General features: G+C 44.2%; 1 protein-coding gene across 2 annotated transcripts in view; it reads right to left on the bottom strand.

Moving 5' to 3' along the window:
* Sh3d19 (SH3 domain containing 19) overlaps window positions 1-26,189 on the bottom strand; it is a 169,375-nt gene that overhangs the window by 14,527 nt on the left and 128,659 nt on the right. For both annotated transcript variants that reach the window (XM_037206704.1, XM_028858694.2), the window contains exons 8-14: window positions 18,981-19,088; window positions 14,712-14,824; window positions 9,805-9,866; window positions 8,505-8,769; window positions 5,778-5,846; window positions 5,450-5,590; window positions 4-76 (exon numbers count right to left, since the gene is read on the bottom strand). In XM_037206704.1, the coding sequence (XP_037062599.1) occupies window positions 4-76; window positions 5,450-5,590; window positions 5,778-5,846; window positions 8,505-8,769; window positions 9,805-9,866; window positions 14,712-14,824; window positions 18,981-19,088 (831 nt within the window). The remainder of the gene's footprint in view (window positions 1-3; window positions 77-5,449; window positions 5,591-5,777; window positions 5,847-8,504; window positions 8,770-9,804; window positions 9,867-14,711; window positions 14,825-18,980; window positions 19,089-26,189) is intronic.

The raw sequence follows: 26,189 nt of genomic DNA, 5'->3' as shown, positions 1-26,189 counted from the left end.
TACCTGCTGGGAAATCGTGAAGGACCACAGCATGGGGAACACCGCTGTCCACAGGCTTCTGAGCGTGGCCTGAATCCTTGGGGGGAAAACAGGGCTGTGAACGGAGTGTGCAGGATAGAACTAGTTGCATTATTCACTCTGAGACCATTTTTTTTTCCTGTTAGAGTCCCCCCAAAAGAATTGCTATGAGCACCAGATGTGAACCACACAGGCGAGCTAGACAAGGGAATCATTATCACCTGGAAAAAGAATGTGTCCTTGCCAGAGAGGGGGCAGAAATGACTTTCAGTTGCATATGATTAAGCATTTCTTTCTTTTTTTTAAAAAAAACAATTTAAGATTTTATTTATTATGTATATGGTGTTCTGTCTGCACTATGCCTGCAGGTCAGAAGAGGGCACCAGATCTCATTACAGATGGTTGTGAGCCACCATGTGGTTGCTGGGAATTGAACTCAGGACCTCTGGAAGAACAGCCAGTGCTCTTAACCACTAAGCCATCTCTCCAGTCCCCATTAAGCATTTCTTTTTAAGGATTTACTTATTTTATGCATATGGGTGTTTTCCCTGCACGTATGTCTGTACATCACACAAGTGCCTGGCACCTACAGAGACCAGAAAGTGGCGCTGGATCCCCTGGAAGTGAACCTGTGTCCTCTACAAGAGCAGTAGCAGGTCTCTTAACCACCGAGTCATTTCTCCAGTGCCCTAAGCATTTTGATCTTAAAGGAAGAAATGAAAACAAGACAGAGCTTTAACTTTAAGAACTTTAAAGGAAACAAAACTAAACATCAAAACACTTATCCTACCTCAAAGTGGTGAGATTTAGCCACTTTGCCTTCCAATGGTCCTTTTCCCCTTCAACTGACCAACTTAAACTTAAAGGGCGGAGCTTTCAAAGCTAAGCCCACCCCACTGGAGGAGAATGAAGCTCTGTATTTATGTTCTTGCTTTCTGTGATGAAAAGAGCTAATGACTTCCCACAAAAGTATAATTCACAGGAGAAACCACTTCATTTATTACCACTTAACTGAATACATTCTCTAGTCTGAAAGCAATGTTATCTACCATGCTTGGCCTTTCTATTTAATCTGAATGGCTTATTCAATAGCAATTCTGAGTAAATTAGCAAAGAGAATGTAGTATTCTTTAGCTAGGTAAACAACGGCCTGGATTAGCTGGAGGAGAGGGTGAGTTTGAAGAGGTACACTTCAGGACTGACAAGCAGTTGCTTCTCTGGCTTTACTTTGTTTCTTATTCCTCCTCCTCCTCCTCCTCCTTCTGCTGCTGCTATGTGAACCAGGCTGGCCTCAAACTCATAGAGATCCTCCTGCCTCTGCCTCCCTAGTGCTGGGATTAAAGGTGTGTGCCACCTCCTGTTTATTTTGTTTCTTGAGACAGGAGGATCTTGCTATACACCCCAGGTAGTTCTGGGACTCACTATGTAGACTAACATGGTTTCAAATTCATGATGCTCCTGCCTCAACATGCCGAGTGCTAGAATTATGGGTGTGTGTCACCACACCTGGCTTCTTAGCCTCTTTATATGAAGAAACAGGCTTATCAATGATGGTGATGACCATCACCATCATCAAATCCAGTTAAAGGATGTAGCTTACTTTCTTTAGTGGTCCTGGGGATCAAGCCCAGGGCCTTACTCACAGGCAAGGAAGCATTCCATTCTAAACCCTTGGGGGGGATGTTACTTAAAATTCTTCTGGAAGGAATGGCCCACTCTTCCCACCCTGTAGCATTTCTGTCAGATTTTTCCTGAATCCATCTGCTCTTTTAACCAAAATGCACCACCGTGGCAAACTGTCTATTCTTAACACAGGTAAGCAGAGCTGTGTCTCAGGTGGAGACAGTTATGGCTGATGCAGCTTTTTTACATCAGCTTACCAAAGCAACACAACATCTTCTTAGCTCCTGCTCATTGCTTTTGTTTAAACAATGAGCAACACGGGAGTTTCGGTAATTGTGAGCTATTTTAGATCTCCAGGGGCTTTAAGATTGCCATTTATGTAACTAATTGTGTATGTGTTTTTTTTTTTTCTTTCTCCAAGACAGGGTTTCTTGGTGTAGCCCTGGCTGTCCTGAACTTACTTTGTAGACTAGGCTGGCCTCGAACTCAGAGATCTACCTGCCTCTGCCTACCGAGTGCTGGGATTAAAGGTGTGTGCCACCACTGCCTGGCGTGTGTGTGTGTGTGTGTGTGTGTGTGTGTGTGTGTGTGTGTGAGAGAGAGAGAGAGAGAGAGAGAGAGAGAGAGAGAGAGAGAGAGAGAGAGAGAGAGAGAGAGAGAGAGATTTGTTCTTGATTTACATCTGCAGGAAAAGGAATGGCTATTCCATCAACAGTATTAGGCTGGATGGCTACTGACTTGGAAAAAGTGAAGTCAGAGATCTGCCTTAAATATAACATGAACATGAATCTCCAAATGAACCAAAGGTCTAAATATACCCAAGAGAGAGCGCTGAGAAGATAATTTGAGCCTCCAGTTAGTTTCCTTTTTCAAGCCTTCAGTGATGAACAGTAAGACTGACCAGGAGGAACAGACTAGATAGGGTTGGCCACAAGGGAGCAGTACAGCCCAGATGCTGCCACCAGGGTGCCTGGATGGTAGGTCAATCTAAGAGAGTTCAAAGGTCTTTCTACATCATTGCTAAGGAAATGATATTAAACAATAAGAATAGCTAATACCATTGCTCACTTATGGTGTTCCAGTCACTGTAATAAATACCTTGTATGCATTAACATTGGCTCACTTGTTAAACGTCTGAGATACAATTCACACAAATAAAACTTATCCATTTAGAATGTATGTGATTTTAGAACATTCACAGAATTGTGCAACTATCATTGAAGTCTATGTTTAGAGCATTTTTTTTTTTTTTTTTTTTTTTGGTTTTTTTCGAGACAGGGTTTCTCTGTGTAGCTTTGCGCCTTTCCTGGAGCTCACTTGGTAGCCCAGGCTGGCCTTGAACTCACAGAGATCCGCCTGGCTCTGCCTCCCGAGTGCTGGGATTAAAGGCGTGCGCCACCACGCCCGGCAATGTGTAGCCCAGGCTGGCCTCGAACTTGTGATCCTCCTGCCTCCACCTCCTTCAGCAAATCCTACCGGCGTGCGCCACCACCACCGGCTGTTTAGAGCATTTTTATAATCTCCCTTCCCCACAGAACCTATGTGTGGGCTAAAGTTATGGTTTAAGTTTTAATTACTGTGCTTAAGAGATCTCCAAAACAAAAGATGCCTCTAACCTGTAAGCTTCACTTCCCCTAGGACAGACAATATCCTGGACTGCTGGGGGCTGTTGTTTTATGTAAGATATGAAGAAGCCACATGTGTTGGCTTCTGTAAACAAGCTTGGTTGCCCAACTGCACAGGATGTGCTTGATCACAGGTAAGTGAGAGGTATGCAGGCAGGAAGTACATCAGGATGGATGCCTATCCCCGATTGGACGAGGGCAGGAAGTATGTAGCCTTGTGGCTTTTGACTTTATAAACCTCTGACTAATGGAATTCATGGCCATTCTCTGGGAATCCTGGGTGGATCTGGCCAGTATTTAATACAGCTTGCTTCAAATTTGGCTTAAAAGTTGTGGTAGTGGTCTTCTCCTTCTCACCCGGTGGGATTAACACCTACCCTCTGGCAGTTACTCCTCCACCCTCCCCTCAGCCCTGGGCAAATGCTAACCCACTCCCTGTCCTTATGGCTGTACCTTTTCTGGGTTTCTATACAATATGTCAATTCCCAAAACAACTCTGTTGGGCATTACCACACTTACTTCACTTATAAAAAACAAAACAAAACAACAATAACAAAAATCATTAACACAGCTCTGTGACCCCCGAGGGGAGAAGGGAACCGAAGCCATGCACTTGGTGGTAATCCTTCACTTTCTCTGTGACCAATCCTTTGGACTCAACCTTAACCGATCAATTTACTATCTCCCGTTCACCAGGTTAGGGGAAAGTAGAACACAGTTTTGGACCTCCTTCTTCCCCACTGAAGGTGGTGCTGGGTCGGGCACCTGCACATGCGAAGTTAAGTGCTGGGACATGGGGCCACCCACGTGTTATTATCGAAGAACCGTAACAATCCCTACGAACCCAAAAGCCTAAAGAACGGTTCATTTCACCAACAGAGAGAAGACAACGGCCCCTGGAGGACAGAGACTAACGGGCGGTGCTCAGGGTGGGGAACTTTGGACTGTTACAAGTTTGGATTTCTAAGTTTGACAAGTAGATGTAAAAGGACAGATTTTTGGCAGCCTGGCTCCTGCCATCACCGACGGCATTCTCGGAGGGAAAAAGGGCGGCTGTGACAGATGGATGATGCTGGACCCAAACACAGAAAACTGGGTAAGAGGATTTTTTCCTGTGTGAACTAGTTAGATTTTTCACATGCCAGCTGCACTAGCTGCAGACATATCTTCTCCTTAAAATGAGACATTTTAGTTTCTTAGGAAAACTTGAAAAGATAAACTGCCTTCCAAGGAAAACTTGAAAAGATAAACTGCCTTCCAAGAAGAAGGGAGTAGACTAGATTAGGATGCCCAGGGTGAATAACGAACTAAGTTCTTTACTTGAGTTGAATGACTGGTGTATTTTTCTTATATGTTACCTTGAACAACAAACAGAGAACACTGAAGTGGTCAGTTAAACTCTTCTAAAAGTACAGCCCGAGCTGGGAGTGTAGCTCAGAAGCAAGACAGCTGCCTGGCCTCTCCCAGACCCAGCTCAGGCGAGTGCCAAACAAACCCTCTTCAGGATGCTCCACATCTTATATCAGTCTCCACAAATTTGCTGTTAGTCCTAAATCATGACATGAGATGCTGGATTATATTTCACTATTTAATGAATTTATGAAATCAGAGAAACAAGGTTCACATTAAGCTCCCCGTCTCCAGACACTCTCTCTTGTCACCAAAAGCTGGCCTTGACCTCTGCTGTTCATCCACGGATGATCTGGGACTTTGGATCCCCCTTGCCTCCGCCTCCTATGTGCTAGAGTGCCAGGGAGAGCACCCACCACACTGTTAGACTAAGCTTGCATTTCAAAGGAGACTTTGTTGTCAGATCAAGCATTTACAGGGGTCCTTTCAAAATAATTGACTCATTCTGCTAGAGAACCAACCTCTGGGTTGGTAAACAGGCTCATGTTATCTAACAGAGTAAATCACTTTCTCAGTCGAAAGTCCGCGAGGGAGTGTCCCGGCTCCCACAAGCCGCCACAGCACCAAGAGGGCAGAAGATGCGGCAGTCCGTGCCAACGTGATTAGAGTCATTTACTCCAAAACTGGCGCCAAGTGCTACTGTTTTTTTCCACCCTGGTTAAAACAATACTGCTAATAAAAGAGCCCTGGGGAGGGAAGGCCATAATTAAGAGCTCTGTGACGGTGCCACCACGTGTGACATGAAGGCTGTACAACGCTCACATCTCACATACGTTAGGTCTGCTTCTGGGCCGCTCCTCCAGGGGAGTGATGATTCTCATCTGGGACGGGTGAACTCTGCCAGTGCCTTCTCCCCGTTGGCATTCCAAGTAATTATTTTCTGCCTGCTTCAGGATCACAAGGACGTCCCCGCGCTGTAAGACACAACACCACTCTCTGAAGCAATTATTATTTAATAAAACATTATTGCTTTTCCACATTTTAATCTTTGGAGCCTAAAGCATTTAATAATGTGTAATAGCAGGAACAGAGGGCAGGGACTTAAAAAATTTTTTTTTTTTTTTTTAAAAATCAGCCAGTAAAGAAAGAGCTTGACTTTACCTTACAGGAGAGTTCCGTGGGGCTTTGGGAGACAATGTCTTCATTGGCAATTCCATGAGGCACAGACAGCTTAAATGTAAACCGTAAGAGAATTATTCGAAATCCCAAACCCTCACCTGCTGCTGCTGATCACTTAAGACTCTGGCATGTGTGCCTCTTCAAAGGGTGAGCAGACTTCACGCCCTGGATCCAGTGGGGCCAGCATTTCTCCTGGACACTAAAGTTCTGAGGAGGTGGAGTTGAACCCACAGGATCACAAGGGGTGAACGTGGCCTCAAGTTCTCTCGGGAACTCTCCATTTGCCTTGTCGTCTCCCTGGTAGCCGGTCTGTCTGCTTGAAGCCCGGCCACTTCCTATTCCCTCAGCAGTCTGGTCTTACAATGGTTTCTATACATGGGCCCCAGGGCCAAAGGGCTCTGTTTCTGCCTTGGTAAACTCTAGCTGATGAGTACATGTCAGTACTGTATAATACACACTTAAAACACGGAGAAGGAGGTGGCTTGGGTCCTTGGATCACCCAAGAGCAAACACACAGAGTACAAGGAGATGGCCATGTAAGGCTGGGCTGAGTAACATCACTTCCCTCACATCTCCAGAGTACCCAGGGCTCCCAATTCTAGGCACACAGATTTCTAGTTGTAATTTAATGGTAGTGTAGCCATGGGGGGTGGGGGGCGGGAAATGGATTTAAGGATATATTTTATAATGAAACACATCACTTAAATAGACCATCATTTTGATGCATTGATTTCTTTGAATTCCATAAATGTTTTGACATTATGCAGCTATATAAAGAGCCCCAAGTGAAACCTGGTTCCCCTTGAGTAAACATCCTCGGCACAGAGTGACCAAAGCAAATAGAGGTCTTACCACTAGTTAACACCAACTCGATGCCAATTGTTTCGTGTTCAAATCCTGGTTTTACTGCTAGCTGGCTTAAATCTCTAACGTGGTCTCATTTTCCTTATTTGTAGAATGGGGATAATAACAGTATCTAATCTACGAGGTTAGTTTTAGTGCCTGACAATTAGTTCTCAATACATACCAATTACTATTCTACTTTATTTATTAAGTAGTTTATCCCAAAGATTATCCCTTAGGTTTGGGTAGTTAAAGTTTCATTAGTTTATACTTCATCTTAGCTGGGGGGCGGGGGGGGCGGCCACAACTGGTGTCATCAATTTAAATGACTATGAATATATTATCTCTTTTTATCTGTTTATTCTCTTTTCAAAATCTGAATTAGTTTAAAGTAAGAAACCCTTTCTGGCTTGATGGAAGTTTAAAACAGGATAAAATTACTAGCTATTGTTAACAGCAGCACTGCCATACTATTATTTTAAAAATGCAAATAATCCTCCACCCACTTATAAGGTAATTTACTTATTTTTCTGGTTGACCTGACCATAGAAAGCAAATCAACTCTGTTTTTCATTTGTGGGAAACGCAGGCAAAATTCATCTGATGAAAAAAACAACCAAAGAGAACAAAATTAATACTCAACTATCTCAATTACGATAAGAACTTTTAACTAGTAGCTACTAAATGGGCCGTGATAATTATGCTTACCAAATGGGAAAAAAAAAACCTGCAAGAAAGTCCATTGATCTTAATAAAAACTTAATTTCTACTTCATTCAAACGCTACTGATTTAGTGGGCAAAGCAACTGTAAAGTACCAACTATGGCTGGAGATGAACCCGAGCGTCTGCCACCCACTCCCACGGCAGATCCCCACCATGTCAGTGACTTATACCCCCTTCTGCCTGCTTTCCCCTTCTGGGTGTTTCTCCTAATACTGACACCCTGTCTTGAAAACCTAGGGTTTTGTTGTTGTTTTGTTTTGTATTTTTTATTTTATCTTATTTTATTTTTTTCGATCATCAGCTTGATACAGCACAAAATCTTATCCTAATAGTGAAATGTTTCATTGAGGCTTGCTCGGTAATTGAGTAAAACCGAAATTTATTATAAGCCACAGTCGTCCTAGGGACCTCCATGTTATATATATAGCTTCCATGGTTCTGTGGGTTGTAGTCTGATTGTTCTTTATTTTATAGCTAGAATCCACTTATGAGTGAGTACATACCATAACTGTCTTTCTGGGTTTGGGTTACCTCACTCAGGATGATTTTTTTCTAGTTCCATTCATTTGCCTGCAAATTTCATGCTTTCATTGTTTTTCTCTGCTGAGTAGTACTCCATTGTGTATATGTGCCACATTTTAATAAAGAACTATTTGTTCTATGTGTATGAGTATTTTGTGCACATGTATGTCTGTGTATCATGTGTGTCCTGGAACTAGAGTTATGGATGGCTGTGAATTGCTATGTAGGTGCTGGGAATCGAACTGGGATCTTCTGCAAGAACAAGTACCCTAAACCTTGGAGCCATCTCCCCAGGCCCTGAAAACTGAGGTTTTTGTGGCAGCCTGAAGCTTGCTGTGTCAGGGGCCAACCCCACACTGTTTTTACTGATTTTCCTAAGGATTACAGGTCTTACTTATCCTAGGACACCTGCTACCGCGTTTTGTTTTGTTTTTGTTTTTCTAGACAGAGTTGCTCTGTGTAGCCCTGGCTGTCCTAGAACTCGCTCTGTAGACCAGAGATCTACACCTCTGTAGATCAACTGCCTCTGCCTCCTGAGTGCTGGGACTAAAGATGTGCAGTACTGCCACTCGGCTAGAGTAAAACCCTCAAGCACCAACATTTTTAAATTCCAGGCTTACCATGTATTTCCTGTAGAGAGGGTGTCCTGGTTTGGGACGAGGGGGTAGCACCGGATCTTGGTTTTTAAAGACCTGACTCTTGGCTTTTGAGAGTCCAGGGGCCAAGGGACTTTGCTTTTTCTGAAGATCCATGTCGGAAGAAGATCGATTAAAAGGCAAATTTTTACTTGATGATTTGGTTGCAGAAAGTTTAGGGGGAGGTGGTCTCTCAGGGGCACCTTTGGGAGGAGGCTTCCAAACTGGAATGACTTTTCCATGCACAGGTCTGAAAGGCAAGGGGGAGCCAGGAGTCAGCATCTTAATCTCATGGAGGTTCTGTCTACCCTTCCTTACACACACACACACACACACACACACACACACACACACACACACACACACACAGCCTGGCACAGACGTGAAGAACTTGAGCTTTTTGGCTAGTGGGATACAATTTACTGAAAGCTGCAGGGTATGCTATTTTTGAGCAAATGACTCTTGCATTAAACATTATATTAGAGGAAATGCCACGATGTTGCAGCTTCCTCTTAGCTTGCACTAGAGATTCATTAGTTCAAGACAAACAAGCGTTTGCTGTCATGAGCTCTCTAGGGCCCCAGCTGCTCCTAAACACACCGACTATTTCAGGAAGCTAAGTACTTTCTACCACAGTCTGAGACAAAAGCTTGTGCATGTGATGATATCAGGTATATGTGCTTGGGCCCTCTGCATAATTAGAAAAGGAACATCAAAACCCCCTAATGCTCACATTATAGGCGTTGCTATTAAAACTCTTAATTTAGACTAGCATAAAGGAAGCTCTGAAAATGGAACAGGACAGCAACTATTTCGAAAACCTTTTTCCTAATCTCTAAATGGAAATACATTTCAACACGGCAATGCCTTCTGAAAGCGCAACAGCCTTTGGCTCGAATACCTCTAGAGCTGGGGGACAGGCCACCTCTGAGTTCCCTTCAGTGGCGCTGAGAAACACGCCTGCCCCTCCTAACAGGAGGCTGCTTGTGAGCAGACTCCAGCAGAGGAACTGTTTCAGTTTGGAAAGTTGTCTTGTTTATTTGGAAATAGCATCAGACGCATGCTTGTGCTCTGCGGGGTTTTGGACCTTGTTGAAAGAAGAGGAGATAAGAGAACCCCACAACCTGCTGTCACCAGCAGACTGAGGGCTGGCGGCCTGGGCAGACTCCTGAGTTTCTCTCCAAGGCAAGACCCAAGGCTCCCAGCCCTGCCTCTGGATGACAGAGAGCGAGAGCCAGCTCTCCGAGGCATGCGATCCCCTCCAACTTTCCCACATGTTACCTACCTTGGTGGCAACCTGGGGGGTCCTTGTCCCAAGCCTCCTGATTCACTGGCTTGCTCCGGTTCCTATAAATGTCACAGAAAGCTTTTTTAGTTAAGACTAACCTAAAACAAGAGTTTGCAAGAAGGAACTGGGGTCCATTTTTGGGGTGAGTCTCTAAGTAGACAAAGGATATGTCCCTCCCTACCCCCCCCACCGAGGACCAAACCCAGGGCCTTGTGCTTGCTAGGCAAGCTCTCTACTACTGAGCTAAATCCCCAACCCCGAGTCTCATAACATAACAAGTAGAAGAGCTGAGAAATTATGGAAAATAGCTGAGAAGGACTCAGTATTACACATACATACATACATACATACACACACACATACATACATACATACATACACACATACATACATACATACACACATACATACATACACATACATACATACATACATACATACATACATACATACATATATACATACACATGCTATTTTTATTTATTTATTTTTGAGACAGGGTTTCACTACGTAGCCCTTGCTGGCTTGGAACTAGGTAGACCAGGCTGGCCTCAAACTCACAGAGATCCACCTGTCTCTGTCTCTCGAGTGCTGGGTTTAAAAGTGTCCACTACCATGCCAAGCCCATGAAGCAATATTTTAAAAAAGACTTTCATGTGTATGACTGTTTTGCCTACACGTATGTCTGTGCGCCACATGTGTGCCTGGGTCCCTTAGGGGACAGAAGAGGGGGTCGGTGCCCTAGATGGTGGTTTTCTCCTTTCCTGCTAGAGTTTGCTTCCATTTTAATACAAGGCATTTCTTCATCTCAATTATGGTAAGAAAACAAATGGTCCTGACTTTAACCCATAGAGTGAAGGGGGTGGCTGTTTTACTTTGGACAGTCAAACCGCCTCTCCTCGTCAGATAGCTTCTAAACAAGCCGGTGGGGTTTGAACTAAGAAGTTGAGGACATTAAAAAAATCAATCAATCAATCAATCAATCAATAAACCGTAAGGCATGGCCTGAAAGGAAGACGTGTGAAGAGACAGGAGGGCAGGGGAGAAGAGGGTTTGCAGACAGCAGGCGGGTTGCATGGGCTGACCAGGGCTTTGTGGGGAAGAGTGCAAGGAGGACGGGAAAAACCAAGACAGCTCTAGCTGGGCTCTGCAGCCTAGGGATAGACAAGAGGATGCAGAAGTCGGGGAATGGACAGAGAGGGGCTTGGTGGTCCTGTTTCAAAGGTTTTCAGAAAAAACACCTTTTCATTTTTTAAGCATTTGTTTTTATGTTATGTGTATGGGTGCTTTGCCTGCATGTATGTCTGTGCATCGTGTGTGTGCCTGATACCCACAGAGGCCAGAAGAGGGCATTAGACAGTTGTGAGCTGCCATGTGGGTGCTGGGAATCGAACCCAGGTCTTCTGGAAGAGCAGCAGTGCTCTTAACTACTGAGCCATCTCTCCAGCCCCCAGAACATGTTTTTGAGGATTGGGAAATAGTTCTTCTGTTGAATGAGAAACAAAAAGATCTGGAAAAGTCCTTACTAAATTGTTCTTAAAATTGAAAGAATTCACTACCAAGACCAACTTTCTCTTTTCTACTTTTTAAGATCCCCAACACCCACCGATGAAATATTGCCTCTCAGACTTTCAGGGGGACATTTCTAGCCCTTTAAAATTACATTGCATTAAGAAATATTTAGTTATTGCTCAGGAATCTTTGGGCAAATCTAAACTGTTTCCATGTAACAAATGAGTGAAAACTCCTTTCCACGATGCTTAAGCTCATGCTATTTGTAACATTCCCTTAAATACCAAGTGATTAATCGCCAATAACTATGATAATTTAAACATGCTTCGATGTTTCAAAGTCTCATTTTTTAAAAAACAAATTAAGCTTGCCCTTAAAACTTGGTTTCACTAATGAGTTCAGTTAATGTAGTGAAGCGAGCCTCCAGCTCATAAACCCTGCAATATTCCAGAATATAACCCACACCTTGTAAATATGCTGCTGCCTGTAATTCTTCCTGACAATATCACTATGATAAAATCGTGTCTTTCCTTGGTCACCTTTAAAATTAAAACAAACAAACTTTAGCAGGGAAGGAGAATTTTTTTTTTGTTGATTTTTCTCAAAATTAGTTGTGGGAGATGCCTTAATAATGAAAGGAAATTGAAGCAAAAAAAAAAATACTAACATATAACTTTGATATGGAAAGGTATCTATCAAATGGCGTATACCAAATATTAGCTGCCATCTCGTGGGCTGAGGATTTTTTGAGTCTCTCATTTGTTTTCAGCAAGGCTTGACCCCAGCTGGGCTACATCCCAACCCAGTGATGGTATGTTTGCGGAAAATTTCAACTATCTTTTTGATCTCGCACTTTTGACAGACTTCAAGCTGGAACAAGAAAGGCACATCCCGGAAGGCATGGACACCCTCCCTCCGACACGGAGACGACGTGGCTCCTACTGCTGCAGTCGCGTTTGCTCAGCCTGGGTTGGTGCCCAGGTTCTGCCAACGGTCCTGCTGATCGGAGACGCCCCCTTCTCCAGCATTCTGCACATGCCGTGAAGCCTGTTTGTATCATGTTAGGTCTCTCTAGTTCCGAGATCCTGGAACTCTGGCGCCTGACAGGCTGGCTGAGGTCCTGGCAGAGGCGGTTTTCTGCTTGTAGCATCTCTATAGACGCCATCTTTTCATATTCACATCATACTCTAATTTTAAAAAAAATCTGTTTCTTTTTCTCTCTTTTCTTTTTGAGATGGGATCTTGCTGTACAGCTTGGGTGGGAACAAAACTCACAATTCTCCTGTCTTAGCCTCTCCAAGTGCTAGGGTAACAGGTTAGTGTCATCATACCCAGGGATTCCCAGGTTTCTGTGGCATTTAAAAAAGGTAGATATTTCTCCTTCTCTCAAGACCACGTGTGCATCCCATTTGTGCTGGGATTGTGGAAGAACTGGCCTAGGCATATTTTGCAGCAGTTGACACCCCTTCTTAGAGCAGAGTTTAAAATCAGCTTGCCTCAGGCACATACACTTCTGTGCTATGTGCTTGGATTCTGACATGAACTACACAGGCTTCCTGACTTTACTGTAGAGGTTGGTAGCTTCTTTAGGGACGCTTTGGGACAGGCGAGAACACACACAGCTCCAGTGGCTCCCGACGGGACCCTAGGGTCCATCATTTAAGTGATGGAAGTGAGGTCTGGCAACTGCAGCCACCAGTTCTGATGAAAAGTCCCCTAGCGCTCTGTAAGTTAGGAGCAATAGCAGATGAGTTTTGTCCAGGGGCCAGCTTTTGTAAAAAGGGACAGTTAGTTAAGACTGTCTACCCTCTTGGTCTGTGACACTGGTGCTTTTTTTTTGTTTTGTTTTTGAGACATGGTTTCTCTGTGGAGCCCTGGCTGCTTGAACTCCCTCTCTAGACCAGGCCCGCCTCGAACTCAAAGATCCTCTGACCTCTGTTTCCTGAGTGCTGGGATTAAAGGTGTGTGCCACCACAGCCCGGTGACACTGTCACTTTCTAGAGGTCTTCCCCTTTACCCCTAGTCCCTTACGGCCTCTGGTCTAAATAAACTCAGCAATTACAATTCTCAAAACAAAATTTTCAGGCATGTGATTGACCTTAGTCTCCCAGAAATCGACACTTGGTCTGCACGGATGAGCACGGGATGGCTGTGACTCCCTCTGGGATGGATGCAGGGAAGATTTCCACCATGTTCATGTGAGGCAGAGATGCGGTGTGAACCAGGAGCTCTCGGGGTGGGGTGGGTGGGGGTGGTGGTGGTGGTGGTGGTGGTGGTGGTGGGGTGGTGGTGGGTGGTGGTGGTGGTGGGGTGGGGTGTTGGTTTATCCTAACTTGTTTACTTGTAAATGCAGATGTTGCCCTTGGACTGCGGGACACCACAGGTGCTCACCTCAGTGTTCCCACAGCTCTGCTATTCAGAGTCCCTCACACTGGAGAGTGTGCACCTTTTGGGAGAGTGGGAGCCGGAGATCTTTGTGAGCAACTGTCTTCCACAGGAGTTTGGGGTTACAGTATGGCAGGGACCCTAACTATCTGCTGTTGGGTATTCTTGGCCCAGTATTAATAAAAATTTATTATCAAGTACTTTGAAGATACAAGTGATCACTAAATTTTAATTCATTCTACAGGAAATCTCATTAACTTGGTATTGGCTAATTTAATTTAATGTCTTTTTCAAAGAAATTTCTCTTCACTAGAAGATTGGATGGGTTGCTTGTGTGATGAGCACAGTTAATGCACAGGGTAGAACTATTATAAAAACTGAACTGAATTGGTTTAAAGACTTTAAGAATTGATTTCTCTTGAAAAAAGCCATAAAGATTGCCCATCAGGAAGAAACTTTTTAAAATGCTCGAGGGAAGAGTTTTAAGGTTGAAATTTAGAATACATATAAAAAAGGTCCTAGGTATGTTAACAAATATATAGCAAAGCATTGTATTTTAATTAAAAAATATCTTAAATTTCAGAATAAAAATTTTTAGGGTAGTTATCTTAAATTATTATCATTATTATTATTTTTAATAAAAATAGATTTGAGTGTTTTAAACAAAAACTAACAATTTGACTAAATATTTCTACAAATATTAAAGTTTTTTGGAAGTTTTAATAACCTCTTCATTATTATTACAGTATCATATAAAAGACAATGTCATTGTATCAGTACAGAAGAAATTACTTTATAATGAAGTACAATGAATGAACCCAGTCCTTCTATACGGACTTGTAAAATATCGAGTATAACATTAAGTAAGTACATGAGGTTTAGCAATCGGGTTCTAATAAAATATTTCTAAAAATATAACCAATGGTAAAATAATTTAAACAGCAACTGAAGATTTGGAAGGGGTTCAAAACTCTGCCTTAAGCTAACAAGCTTTCAGGACCACTTACTGGGTTTCTAGTTCTGTCCGAGTTACTGAACTTTCCAGACACTGTACTGTAAGTATTTCCAACAGGCTTTTCGGCAGGAAGAGGAGGTGGGCTTTGCAGATCCTCGTGTAAACCTAGGGAAAAGAGAGAAGACAGAAGTCACCAGCAAAGGCTAGTCCAGGAAGCCATCGATGACTGCTGGGCTCCTTAGGAAAATTGGCCGGCAGGAGAGAGTCACACCCAGCACTAGACAGCTAAGTAAGGACAAAGAGCCCTCTGCAGACTTCAGAAAATCGATGAATGAGCTAACATATTACATGTTACAACAGAGGGATAGCACTGCTAAGAATGATGGGTCAGGCATTCACTCGGGCATTCCAATCCTCACCCCTGTATTCGATTTGTCTGGTCAACAAGTAGCCGGTAACTACACGTGGCCATTTAGATTTAAATCTTACTTAAAGTGAAACCAAGTTAAAGCTTTTTGTTCTTTAGTTGTGCTAGGCACATTTCCAGCACCCAGCACCCACTGGGGCATAGAGGCTACCATGGTGGCTAGCACAGATATAGCATTAGCACAGGGCATCATATTAGACAATATTTTACAGAAGCTGAAATTAAGAAAACTGTAGGTGAGCTATTTAATTTATTAATGTCAGTAATTGTCAGGTTTGTTCATTTGAACCCAAAGCCTGTGCTCATTCTAGTAAGACATGGTCCTTAGTAGGTGGAGTACCCAACCTTCCCCCATCCACAAATAATTAAATGCTTCTGATAATTCAGGTTAATGACCATAATTAGCCTCAATTACAGAAACAATACCTTTAAATTCAAACCATACATTTAGCTCAGTAATACTTACTCCCAACTTACTTTAAAGAGAGAAAATAGAGATGATTAGATTTAATTATTGCCTGATAATTAAAATGTGTGTGGAGGAATACCTCATGAGGGGATGGCTGAAACATAGCGTAGGAGGCTAAAGTCATCTTTACACTGTCTGGTGTAGCCACTAAAAGTATATGGGGATTCTCATTTGTTCAGGTTTCCAGCTCCAATGAAAAAACCGCTACCAAGAGGATGTCAGGTTCCTGTTTTATCCATAGACAGGAAAACATTCTCAAAAGGAAAACAGTGATTTAAGATGGGCAAGTGTTTGTGGTGAGAGTCTGGGCTGCTCTGGGAATCAAGACACACAGGATCATCCACATCAGTCACCTTCTGCAGGCCTCCCTCTGTGGCAGATCCTCATCCTCACAAGAAATGAACCATGTTACTTAAGAGTTTACTGTAGCCCTAAGCAAGTGAGCTGGACGCTTCCTTGCAGGAAGGGCACAGGGAGAATCTGGCATGGGAGTGATGGCTTCAGAGATACAGTTCCAATTTGAATCCACCAGTAAAGGTGGCAAAGGCCTGAAGGAACATGTATACCCTGGGGAGGATATCTTAGGAGAAACAGGTTCCAGGGGAAGGAGCTGACAGGGTCCAAGACTATAAAGGGCCTTGTACCACAAAGCTGTTCATTTCTTCCCATTCCAAATTCTAATTCTTTAGACACCAGAAATCATGGTCTCTCTTCTGTACTGTACATATATACATTGGTTAAAATTGTACCAACAGGGGCTGGAGATTGGCTCAGTGATCTTCCAGAAGACCCAGGTCCGATTCCCAGCACCCACATGGCAGCTCACAGTCATCCCTCACTCCAGTTCCAGGGGACCGGACATCTTGTTCTGATCTCCTCAAGTACTGCATGCCCACGGTACACAGACATATACGCTGGAAAACATCCACTAAAAAACACACTAACATTTTAAAAAATTTGTACTAATAGAATTCCGGGGCATTGATTTGTGCTGGAACTAACTTGGAAGCTATTTTGGCAAGTTAATTCTTGTACACCCAGCAGGGCAGATTCACCTTCTTAACAGTTCCTGGGGGCTTTGTTTAGAAGATAATTTAAGATGGTTTCTTAGCTTATCCTTGCATGAGAGTTATTAACCCAATTTAAGAGAAGTAAACAGTAGACCTGCCACTGCCCACCCTTAGGAATGCCTGCTCACGGACTCTGCTGTTAGCTGGCACTCAGAGCTTGGACTGTAAGATGGGACCAACCCAACCCCGCCCCCCCCCACCCAGGGTTTCTTTGTATAACAGCCCTGGCTGTCCTGGAACTCACTCTGTAGACCAGGCTGGCCTCAAACTCACAGAGATCCGCCTGCCTCTGCCTCCCGAGTACAGGGCTTCAAGTGGGACCATCCTTAGAACTAAGAAATCACAAGAATTTGGCTCACATTCGGCACTTTCCTTCCAGACATCTGGAATTTTAGAATCCGTCAGTTTCTAACGGAGGCTATGTAACCAGCCTCAGTCAGAGGAGTGGACAGAGCATCAGCATCTCAGGAAGCTTCCCTACTTAACAACATTCTGTGTGTGGTCTGAACTCATTGTAGGGCGACTGGAGGATGCCTGTGTGGTGTGACTTCACTAGAAGATTCCTGGAAGCTTATGCTGGTTTCTGTCACATCGTACCTCATATGCCTTTCCTCTGGGTGGATTCTGTCTCATTTACTTCTGCAGTAATAAACCATAACCATGACTACTGCGTCCTGTGAGGAGTCCTAATGACTCATCTGACCTGGAGGTGGTCTTGGGGGCATGGGCATTGGAAAGTAGAGCTCAGTGTAAACCTCGAGAGAGGGCTGGATTCCATCCTTAGAAAGGCAAAAAAAAAGTTCAACCTAGAACCCACATGAGATCCCTATCATATTCATAACCTTTATATTTTACCATTGCCTGTTAAATCAGAATACAATTATAAGGTAACAGCAAACAGGCAAATAAACCAATGAGCTATAATTTTACTCCTTTCTGACTATATCACACACAAGAGTGATTATGCCACCCTTTCCTTAATCAGCACAATGATATAACCTTCAAAGAAGCAAGAGCTGCTGGACTTCAGAGCCTTGACTTTCTCCTCATTTTTCACAGCGACTCAGTTCAACTTCTTGCTCCTGGCTGAGTGCTATTGGTTAATAACAAAATCACCAAGAGATCAAAACCGACATGATGCTTCTCCATAGTATTTTAGAGAAAAGCCAGTCCCCTAACTTCAAGTGTATGCCCCCGTACACTCTCGGGGTGCTGCAGCCTTGGACACACTGTACCCCACATGCCTGTGTTAGGAGGAATCAGTACCTAGGGGTCATGCAGAAGCGCTGCAGGCAGGAAGGAGACCAGAGGCTCCTGGAAAGCTGAGTGAGGATTCTGAGCAATACCCGGGACTGCTCTAGAACCTACAGCTCTAGAACCCACAGATTTTTCTTTCTTTCTTTTTTTTTCTTGGTGTCTCCTATAGCTCAGGCCGGCCTCAAACTCACTGTGTAGCCAAAGATGACCTTGAACTCCCGATCCCCTTGCCTTCACCTTCTCAGTGCTAGGATTACAGATGTTTTATACACTTCCAGGAACTGAACCCAGGGCTTCTGGCATGCCAAGCAAGCACTCTACCAAGAGAATCACATCCCCAACCCTAAACATCAAATTTCTTCTTGAAGTAGATACAAAATTTCACTTACTGTATGACCAAAAAAAAAAAAAAAAAAAAAAAAAAAAATCAACTAAGGAAGCACACAAAAAAAATCTAGTGTTATACCAATTTAAAAATGATATTTAGGGCTGGAGAGATGGCTCAGGGGTTAAGAGCTGCTCTTCCAGAGGTCCTGAGTTCAATTCCCAGCACCCACATGGTGGCTCACAACCATCTGTAATGATATCTGGCACCCTCTTCTGTATACATAATAAATAAATAAATCTTTTTAAAAAATGATATTTATTTTGCAACGTAGTCCTCCTAAGAAGTGTAACTGTTACATGTTCCTAAGGCCTTTGGGTACAGCTCTTTGCACAATGCACGCATCGCCGTATGAAGATTGCGCTGACTGGACAATAGACCCATCACAGACATATGTAATCTCATTTGCTTTTGTTTCAACGCTTTCCTGCCTGTCTTTACCAGAGGCACTGGAGATACGGAATACTCCGCCTGTTCTCAGAGCCACGGTCTCCTGTGCTCTTTGTCTAAAATCAACCTTCAAGAAAAACAGAATACAAATTTACGGTTGAGAACTCTCCAAAGAACCGCGAGAGAACACCTTGCTCCGGATGTCCGTGACGGAGTAACAAACGGCAGGTGATACACAATTTCAAAAGCAGACATTGATAAGTTCATTCGGATTCCTCCTAGGCTCTTGGAGGAGTAAGTTAGGAAGACAGAGAAGAGCTTACATTTTTCTGGTTTGGCTGGGATTCGAATTACTGTAGGCTTCCTGGTGGGTGCCGGTGGAACGGCTTTCTCTTTTGTTGGTTCTGTTTTTGCGGGGAGCTGAAAAGGATCTAATGAAAAACATAGTTTATTTTACATGTTTTAGTTAACACGGACTCACACAAAAAAGCCTCATTCATAATTGAAGAGTCATATTTTTCATGCCCCAGGGAAAACTATTCATGGATAAACAAAATCTCAGTTTGCAGAGACAAAAACAAAGTTGGAGCTCATAAAAGGAAATAATTTAGTACCCTGTAAATAATTCATATGGCTTTTCTTCCTCTCTGATGAGAGAGATCCAGGACAATCCTGAATTATGTAGAAGCTGGCTTTCAGGGGAGTGCAATCATTTCATAAATGTCTGCCTACAAATGAGGGGCAACTGCAACAGGCAGTCTTTCCACACAGCAGCACATCCCAGGCCCCGGGAGGGCTCTCCTCACATCCCTGTGCAGGGCTGCGACATTCGCTCACCAGAGGCCCCAGCCTCCTCTGCGCATGGCCTGACGTGAGGAAGGGGCCCAGCTGCTTAGAGTTAACTTAGTGAGGCTTTACTTCCATAACGTGGAAGTAAAAAGGGCTTTATTCCAGAAATAAAATATCTTCCTTCTAATATTTAACTTTGGGGCAAAGATACATGATTTAGCATTTCTCCATCTTCACTAATTTAAGTGAATCAGATATGCCTAAGGTAAGTATTTTAAATGAAAACATAACTATAAACCTTTTTTTTTTTAATGGAAAGGAATGAACTTTAATGTAAATGCTCTTTTCATTATTTTAGAAATTATGTCTATAAAAATGTTGGTATGTGGGTCTGGAGAGATGGCTCAGAGGTTAAGAGTACTTGCTGCTCTTGCGGAGGACCCAAGTTCGGTTCTCAGCACCCACATTAGGCTTGTAGTTCCAGGGGATCCACCGCCTCTTCTGGCCTCCGTGGGTACCAGGCACACGTGTGGTACATAAATATGCATGGAGGCACCACCCCCCCAATATAAATAAATCTTTAAAAAAAGTTTGTAGGTGCATGCATATGTGTGTGTGTGCTAGTTCACATGCATGTACATACAAGTACAGAGGCCAGAAGAGAATGCCAGGTGTCCCGCTGTATCATTCTTGCCCCTTGAGGCAGGCTATTGTACTGAACCTGAAGTTTGCTGCCTTTCGGCTAGGCTGACTGGCCAGCAAGCTCCAGTGGTCTGCTTATCTTTGCCCCACTTTGTGCTGGGGTTGCAGATGCACACGCCCACACCTGGACTTTGTGTGGGTGCTGGGGATCCACACTCAGGCCTCGTGTTTGTGCAGAAGGCACTCACACCCACTCACACACTCCATCTCCCCAGCTCCTATACATATTGTTGGAGAGATGGGAACCCCAAGGCTTGGGAGGCAGGTCAGGTGGGAAAAGGCCTGTGGTGCAAGCGTGAGGCCCTGGTGCAGTCCCCAGAGTCCCTGTGAAAAGCTTGGTGCACTGAGGGAGCAGAGACACGAGGGTCCCTAGGGTTGGCTTGCAAGCCAGTAGAGCAGGAAAGGGGGCGCCAGGCTCAGTGAGACCCTGTGTAAGAAAAGGGAGAGAGTAACAGAGGAAGGCAGTCGATGTCAGCCTCTGGACTCTGCATGCACACGGGTGTGTGTAACACACAGACACAGACACACACACAGAGATATACACACACACACAGAGATATACACACACACACAACACAGATATACACACACATACACACACACAGAAACAGACTCACAGACACATACACACACAACACACAGCTACACACAACATACACAGACACACACAACACACCACACACACGCACACACCACACACACACACCATATACAGGTATAGTCACATAGACACAGACTCACAGACACACAACACACACAGACACAACACACAGATACACACAACACATAGACACACAACACACACAGACACACACATCATAAAAATAATTTAAAAAAGAAAGACGGAAGACCTGAACATAAACAGAACAACACAAATAAAACGATATGATCTGCAGCATCTCCCTTTTCTGTTACTTCTTCCCCGCCGCGGCTCTGTGCCACCTCCTCGGCCTGCCGGAAGCCAGAACTATCAGCCTTCCCTATCCCCTACAAGCTGCAGAAGCCTGACCTTGCCTTCTAACCATCCTCCGCCCTCACCCAGAACCTCAGCTGTCACACCCCAGTTTGCAGTATCTCTCAGGGCTCTTTTTTTTTTTTTTTTTTTTCTGGCAAAAGGACCAGCGAGTTTAGCAAAGGATCGAGGCTGGCAAATGTTCTGTGTGACCAACCCTATCGGAGTTGTTTCTGGCTGACGGCGATCGCTGGGTGAGTTTGGAGGGAGGAGAAGAAAATGTTGACAGTGAAATGCCTGAAATTGGGTTCCGGGACAATAAACTGCCTATACATTTTCACATTCCAGAGTAGGGAGGCGTGTGCGTGACATCGGACAGGGTGTGTGGGTGGACAGAGGAAGGAGGTCAACAGGTACTGTGGAGAGGCTGGCACAGGAACACTCAAACCCAGCTTGCTGGAGGGGCTAGCCTCAGGAAACTGTGCCCTAAGTCCTGTACTCCATAGAGGGCAGATCTGCACAATCCTGTCCAAGGGTCAGTCACACTGTCTTAGGATGAAGGCTGTAAACACAAGCAGCTATTCACAGTGTACTTGTAAAGAGTTTGAAGTGTCCTAGCTTCCACTCTATTCCTTCTTAGTTTTCATGTCACAAGCTGCTCTTAAAAAAAAAAAAAACCACAACTGATTGGGTGACGTGTAACTCTTCTGGCAGGCATGCCTTGGTGAAAAGCAGCGTACCACCACGGCAGACTGGCAGGCACGGTGTGCTGATGGGCCCGGCTGTGCTTACTGAGTCACGAGGCCATCGGCATGTGGTGCTGGGCTGAGCTCCATGTGACTGACCACCGTCAGAGCGGACCAACGGCAGCACACCAATCGAGGCGAAGAAAGGAGGACCCGAGGCCTGTCTTCATCTCGATGACGGCGGAACCCAGGGCTCTGTGCACACTGGGCAAGTTCCCTCCAAACGAGGCACACCCCCAATTGCTGAAGCTTACTTTCCCCTCCCCCCGAATGTGGGCAACCTACAAAGCAAGCATGGCATGTCCCTTTGTGTTTGGGGGTTGCAGACACGGCCTGGAAGGCGGCCACATCGCTGGCCTCTGTTCAAAGATCTACAGTTTGGGCCTCATTTTTAGAAATTTACTCCATAAAACACTGAAAGTAACTGTTTATGGGAGGATACATTATAGGTTTTTGTTTTTTTAAAGAAATAAAACAAAAGCAAAATATCAGAGAAACAACCCGACTCCCAACCGGGTCCCTGAGTTAACTCCAAATTCCTTTCATTTTATTATTGAGAAAAAAAATTGCTGACAAACATTTAAAATAGTATACTGTAAGAATGAGCTTTAAAAAAATTTTTTTTAAGTACTTTTTTTCAGTGGTTTGGAAAATGGCTATAGTTTTAAAGGTGGAGATATTAGGTATAAGGAAACAATAGGTTGGATTGGACTATTAATCTGAAGAGATATTGTCAATAAATCTCATTGCTTTGTAGCCAGGCATGGTGTTGCATGCGCCTTTAATCCCAGCACTCAGGAGACAGAGGCAGACAGAACTCTGAGTTCGAGGCCAGCCTGGTCTACAGAGTGAGATCCAGGACAGCCAGGACTACACTGAGAAACCCTCTCTCGAAAAAACCAAACATCAACAATAGGTGGTCACAGAACCTAACCCTCTAAAACCATAAGAACTAAATAAACTCTTTCTGTGGTGATATATTGTGTACCCAAATAAAATATGCCTGAAGATCTGAGAACAGAACAAGCCACTAGATTAAACATAGAAGCCAGGCAGTGGCGGCACACACTTTTAACCCTAGCATTTGGGAGGCAGAGATCCGTCTGGATCTCTGTGAGTTCAAAGCCACCCTGGACTACATGAGATTGACTCGGTCTAGGAGAGAAACAGAGCCAGGTAGTGGTGGCATACAACTTTAATCTCAGTACTTGGGAAGCACACATGCCTTTAATGGCTGGGTGGAGAAAGGTATATAAGGCGTGAGGAGACAGGAACTAAAGTCTTTCAGCTGAGGAAAGCTTCTTCAGGCTGAGGAGTCTTAGAGGTAAGAGGTGGCTTGTTCCTTTGTCTATCTGATCTTTCAGCTTTCACCCCAATATCTGGCTCCAGTTTTTTTTTTTATTATTATTAAAAGGCCATTTAGAATTTGTGTTACATCTTTCTTCTATGAGTTGCTTTGGTCATAATGTTTTGTCACAGCAACTAAAAAGTAACTAAGACTTATATGCATGCATTATTTCCAATGTTCTTTACAACAGTGTTTTGGTTTTTTTTTTTTTTTTTTTTTTTGCTTGAGACAAGGTTTTTCTGTGTAGCTTTGGACCCTGTCCTGGAACTCACTCTGTGACCAGGTTGGCCTCAAACTCACAGAGATCCACCTGCCTCTGCCTCCCGAGTGCTGGGATTAAAGGTGTGTGTCACCACGACTTGGCCTAGAACAAGTTCTTAATCTAGAGCCCAGGAGAGGTCTTGACATGCTGAATGTTGTACCTCAAACTGTCTGTACACAAACTACCGGACATCTTTTGAAAGGAGACAAAAGATTCACAGTCTGCATCAGGTCCTCAGAATCCTGTGATCTACCAGTGGTTAACCACCTCATGGCGAGAATTCTGTCAGCGACTGCTCACACATCGCAAGACAAACGTGCCGTCCACATCTAGGGACGTCGTCAATGGCATTTTTCTGTGTTCTTCCTTTTAGTCCCTCAGATCAACACCAATTATTCTCCACGTGTCGCCAAACAAGCAGGCCCCTGTCCACCTATGCACGGTCTTCATTACTGGGCCGGTAAAAGCCCTGATGATAAAGCAGTCTTCCGGCCATTACCTGTCTGTAATAATATGCTTGTCACTGCAATTAGTTCCCCTTGCTCCCCGTCATTCCTCTCCCTGGAGTTCTGTTAATAGCAGAGATGGGCGGCTAAACTATTATTCCGGTCTGTGCAATGGAGCCGACAGTAGACGCATTCCGCCTTTTTTTTTGACAACTGGGTATGATTTGTAAGGGTGTGGAGTGGAATCGCTAATACTTCTCGGCTTTATTACATTAACCTGGAAGGCATTCTACCTAAGAAATGAATCCAATATTAAATTGTCTGTTTTATGAGTTTTCCTTTAATAATTTTTTCTAATCTTTACAATGTTTCCATAGTGTCAGTATTTTCTGATCTCTATTTCCTGAGATTAATATGGCAACTTCATTTTGTGAACACTTTTATTAGTTTTTCATTATTTTTGAGGGAAGACAAAGAGAAGCAAAGACATATTTCTGAGTCTTCTTCTGCGTTCCTCCCCCCCAGTTCCTGGCTGATGCCGGGACCAATTAGGCAAGGGTTCAGAGAGGCCATCAACTTTTATGTATAATGACAATGCCACGGAAGTACCAGGAAAGTCTCACAGAATCCCCAGTCAAAAACCAAACAAGAAATTCATCAGTCCCAGGAGTGGGACGGGGGCTTGAGGTGACCCTGAAGGCCTCTGGAGGGTAACAAGGATGGGGAGCCACAAGACCAGTGTGCACTCTGGAAAAATCCCTGGGGCGGCAGCCATAGTTCAGAAGATGATGAAAAGCTAGAGTGAGCCAGTTCAGAAGGAAGCAGCAGTAATCTTGGCACAGAGGCGGAAAGTGGGGCGGCACACAGGGACAGGAGCAAGGAGGCCGTCCTGAGGATGGGCGGCACACAGGGACGGGAGCAAGGAGGCCGTCCTGAGGATGGGTGACACACAGGGACAGGAGCAAAGAGGCCGTCCTGAGGATGGGCGGCACACAGGGACGGGGGAGCAAGGAGGCCGTCCTGAGGATGGGTCATAAGTAAAGCCAGCAGGTGACGGTGACTTTAATAGATGTGAAACTGAAAGGAATCATTACAGCCAGTCTTCAGCGGTGGTAAGGCTTTCCTCCACAACCACGTCAGCCCTGGTCACATCCTCCAGGAGGCGGCATTACGATGGTATTTTATACAGGAGGAAACAGGCCCTTGGAGGTGAAGGGAAGTGTTAAAGTCACAGAGCAATTGTGTGAGAGCCTGCTCTCCTCCAAATCCAAACAGCTAGACACTCTGTGACACAGTGAGGAGATTCAGGGATGGCTTCTGTCTCTAGGGAAGGCTGTGCATGTGAGGTTGTCACCCAGTGAAGTGAAAAATACAGGGTGGGGGGTGGTTTACAAGATAAACACTGGGCTCCCTAGGACCTCACAGTCACGAGCAATGGTTCAAGTCAGGGGGGCATACAAATTATACATTTTGCCAAAAGACGGCCCTGATAATCAAATGTTGTGCAATGAAGTGGAAGAAACCAAGACAGGGGAAAAAAAAAAAAAGGCTGAGTGTGAAGTATGAATCTGCAGCCACATCGAATGTCGGCTGTTCAGCTTCCTGTGTGAAGCAGCCTGTCTGTATCTGCTTTATGATACGGAAGACATGCTCAGTGCTTTCACCAAGTTTCCACCCCACAGCACCTAGCAGGTTCTAAAAAGGCAACATCTGTTTGGTTTGTATGGCTTCCCCACCTCTGACCTTCTCTGACCCTTGTAACATCAAAAGGTTTAGCTAAGAAAATGATATTAGCAACAACCATAAAAAGGTCTCTGAGGTTTTGCTTTGTCCGGGGAGTCCTGAAAATGGTGGGTAGCAAATGTAATGTAAAAAATAAACAAGACAGAATAAAAAGACTGTTTGGGGGCTGGGGATGCAGATCAGTGGGCGACATGATGAATGAAGCCTTGGGTTTAACCCCCAATGATACACAAATCAAAATGGACACACACACACAGACACACAGACACACACACACACACACACACACACACCCTGGAGCCTTGGCTGGAAAAACAGTTTTATGACATGAGGCACTGATAGTCTCTCAGTCTGTTTACTTCATCTGCAAAGTGAGGCCAATGATGCCTTACTGTTTCTGTATTAAATCAAATTATGTTTGAGTTGTATGCATTAAATAAAAATAGTATCCATCACAGTGTTAGGACCATCAGCAGACACTTAATATAGTCTAATGTTTTCTTTCTGCTTTTGATAGATATGAGACATATCTTTTTGCTTTATT

This window comes from Peromyscus leucopus, chromosome 6 (genome assembly GCF_004664715.2).
Source record: "Peromyscus leucopus breed LL Stock chromosome 6, UCI_PerLeu_2.1, whole genome shotgun sequence".
NCBI lineage: Eukaryota > Metazoa > Chordata > Mammalia > Rodentia > Cricetidae > Peromyscus > Peromyscus leucopus.
The sequence above is the reverse complement of the archived record's forward strand: the minus strand, read 5'-3'. Positions and strand labels throughout refer to the sequence as shown.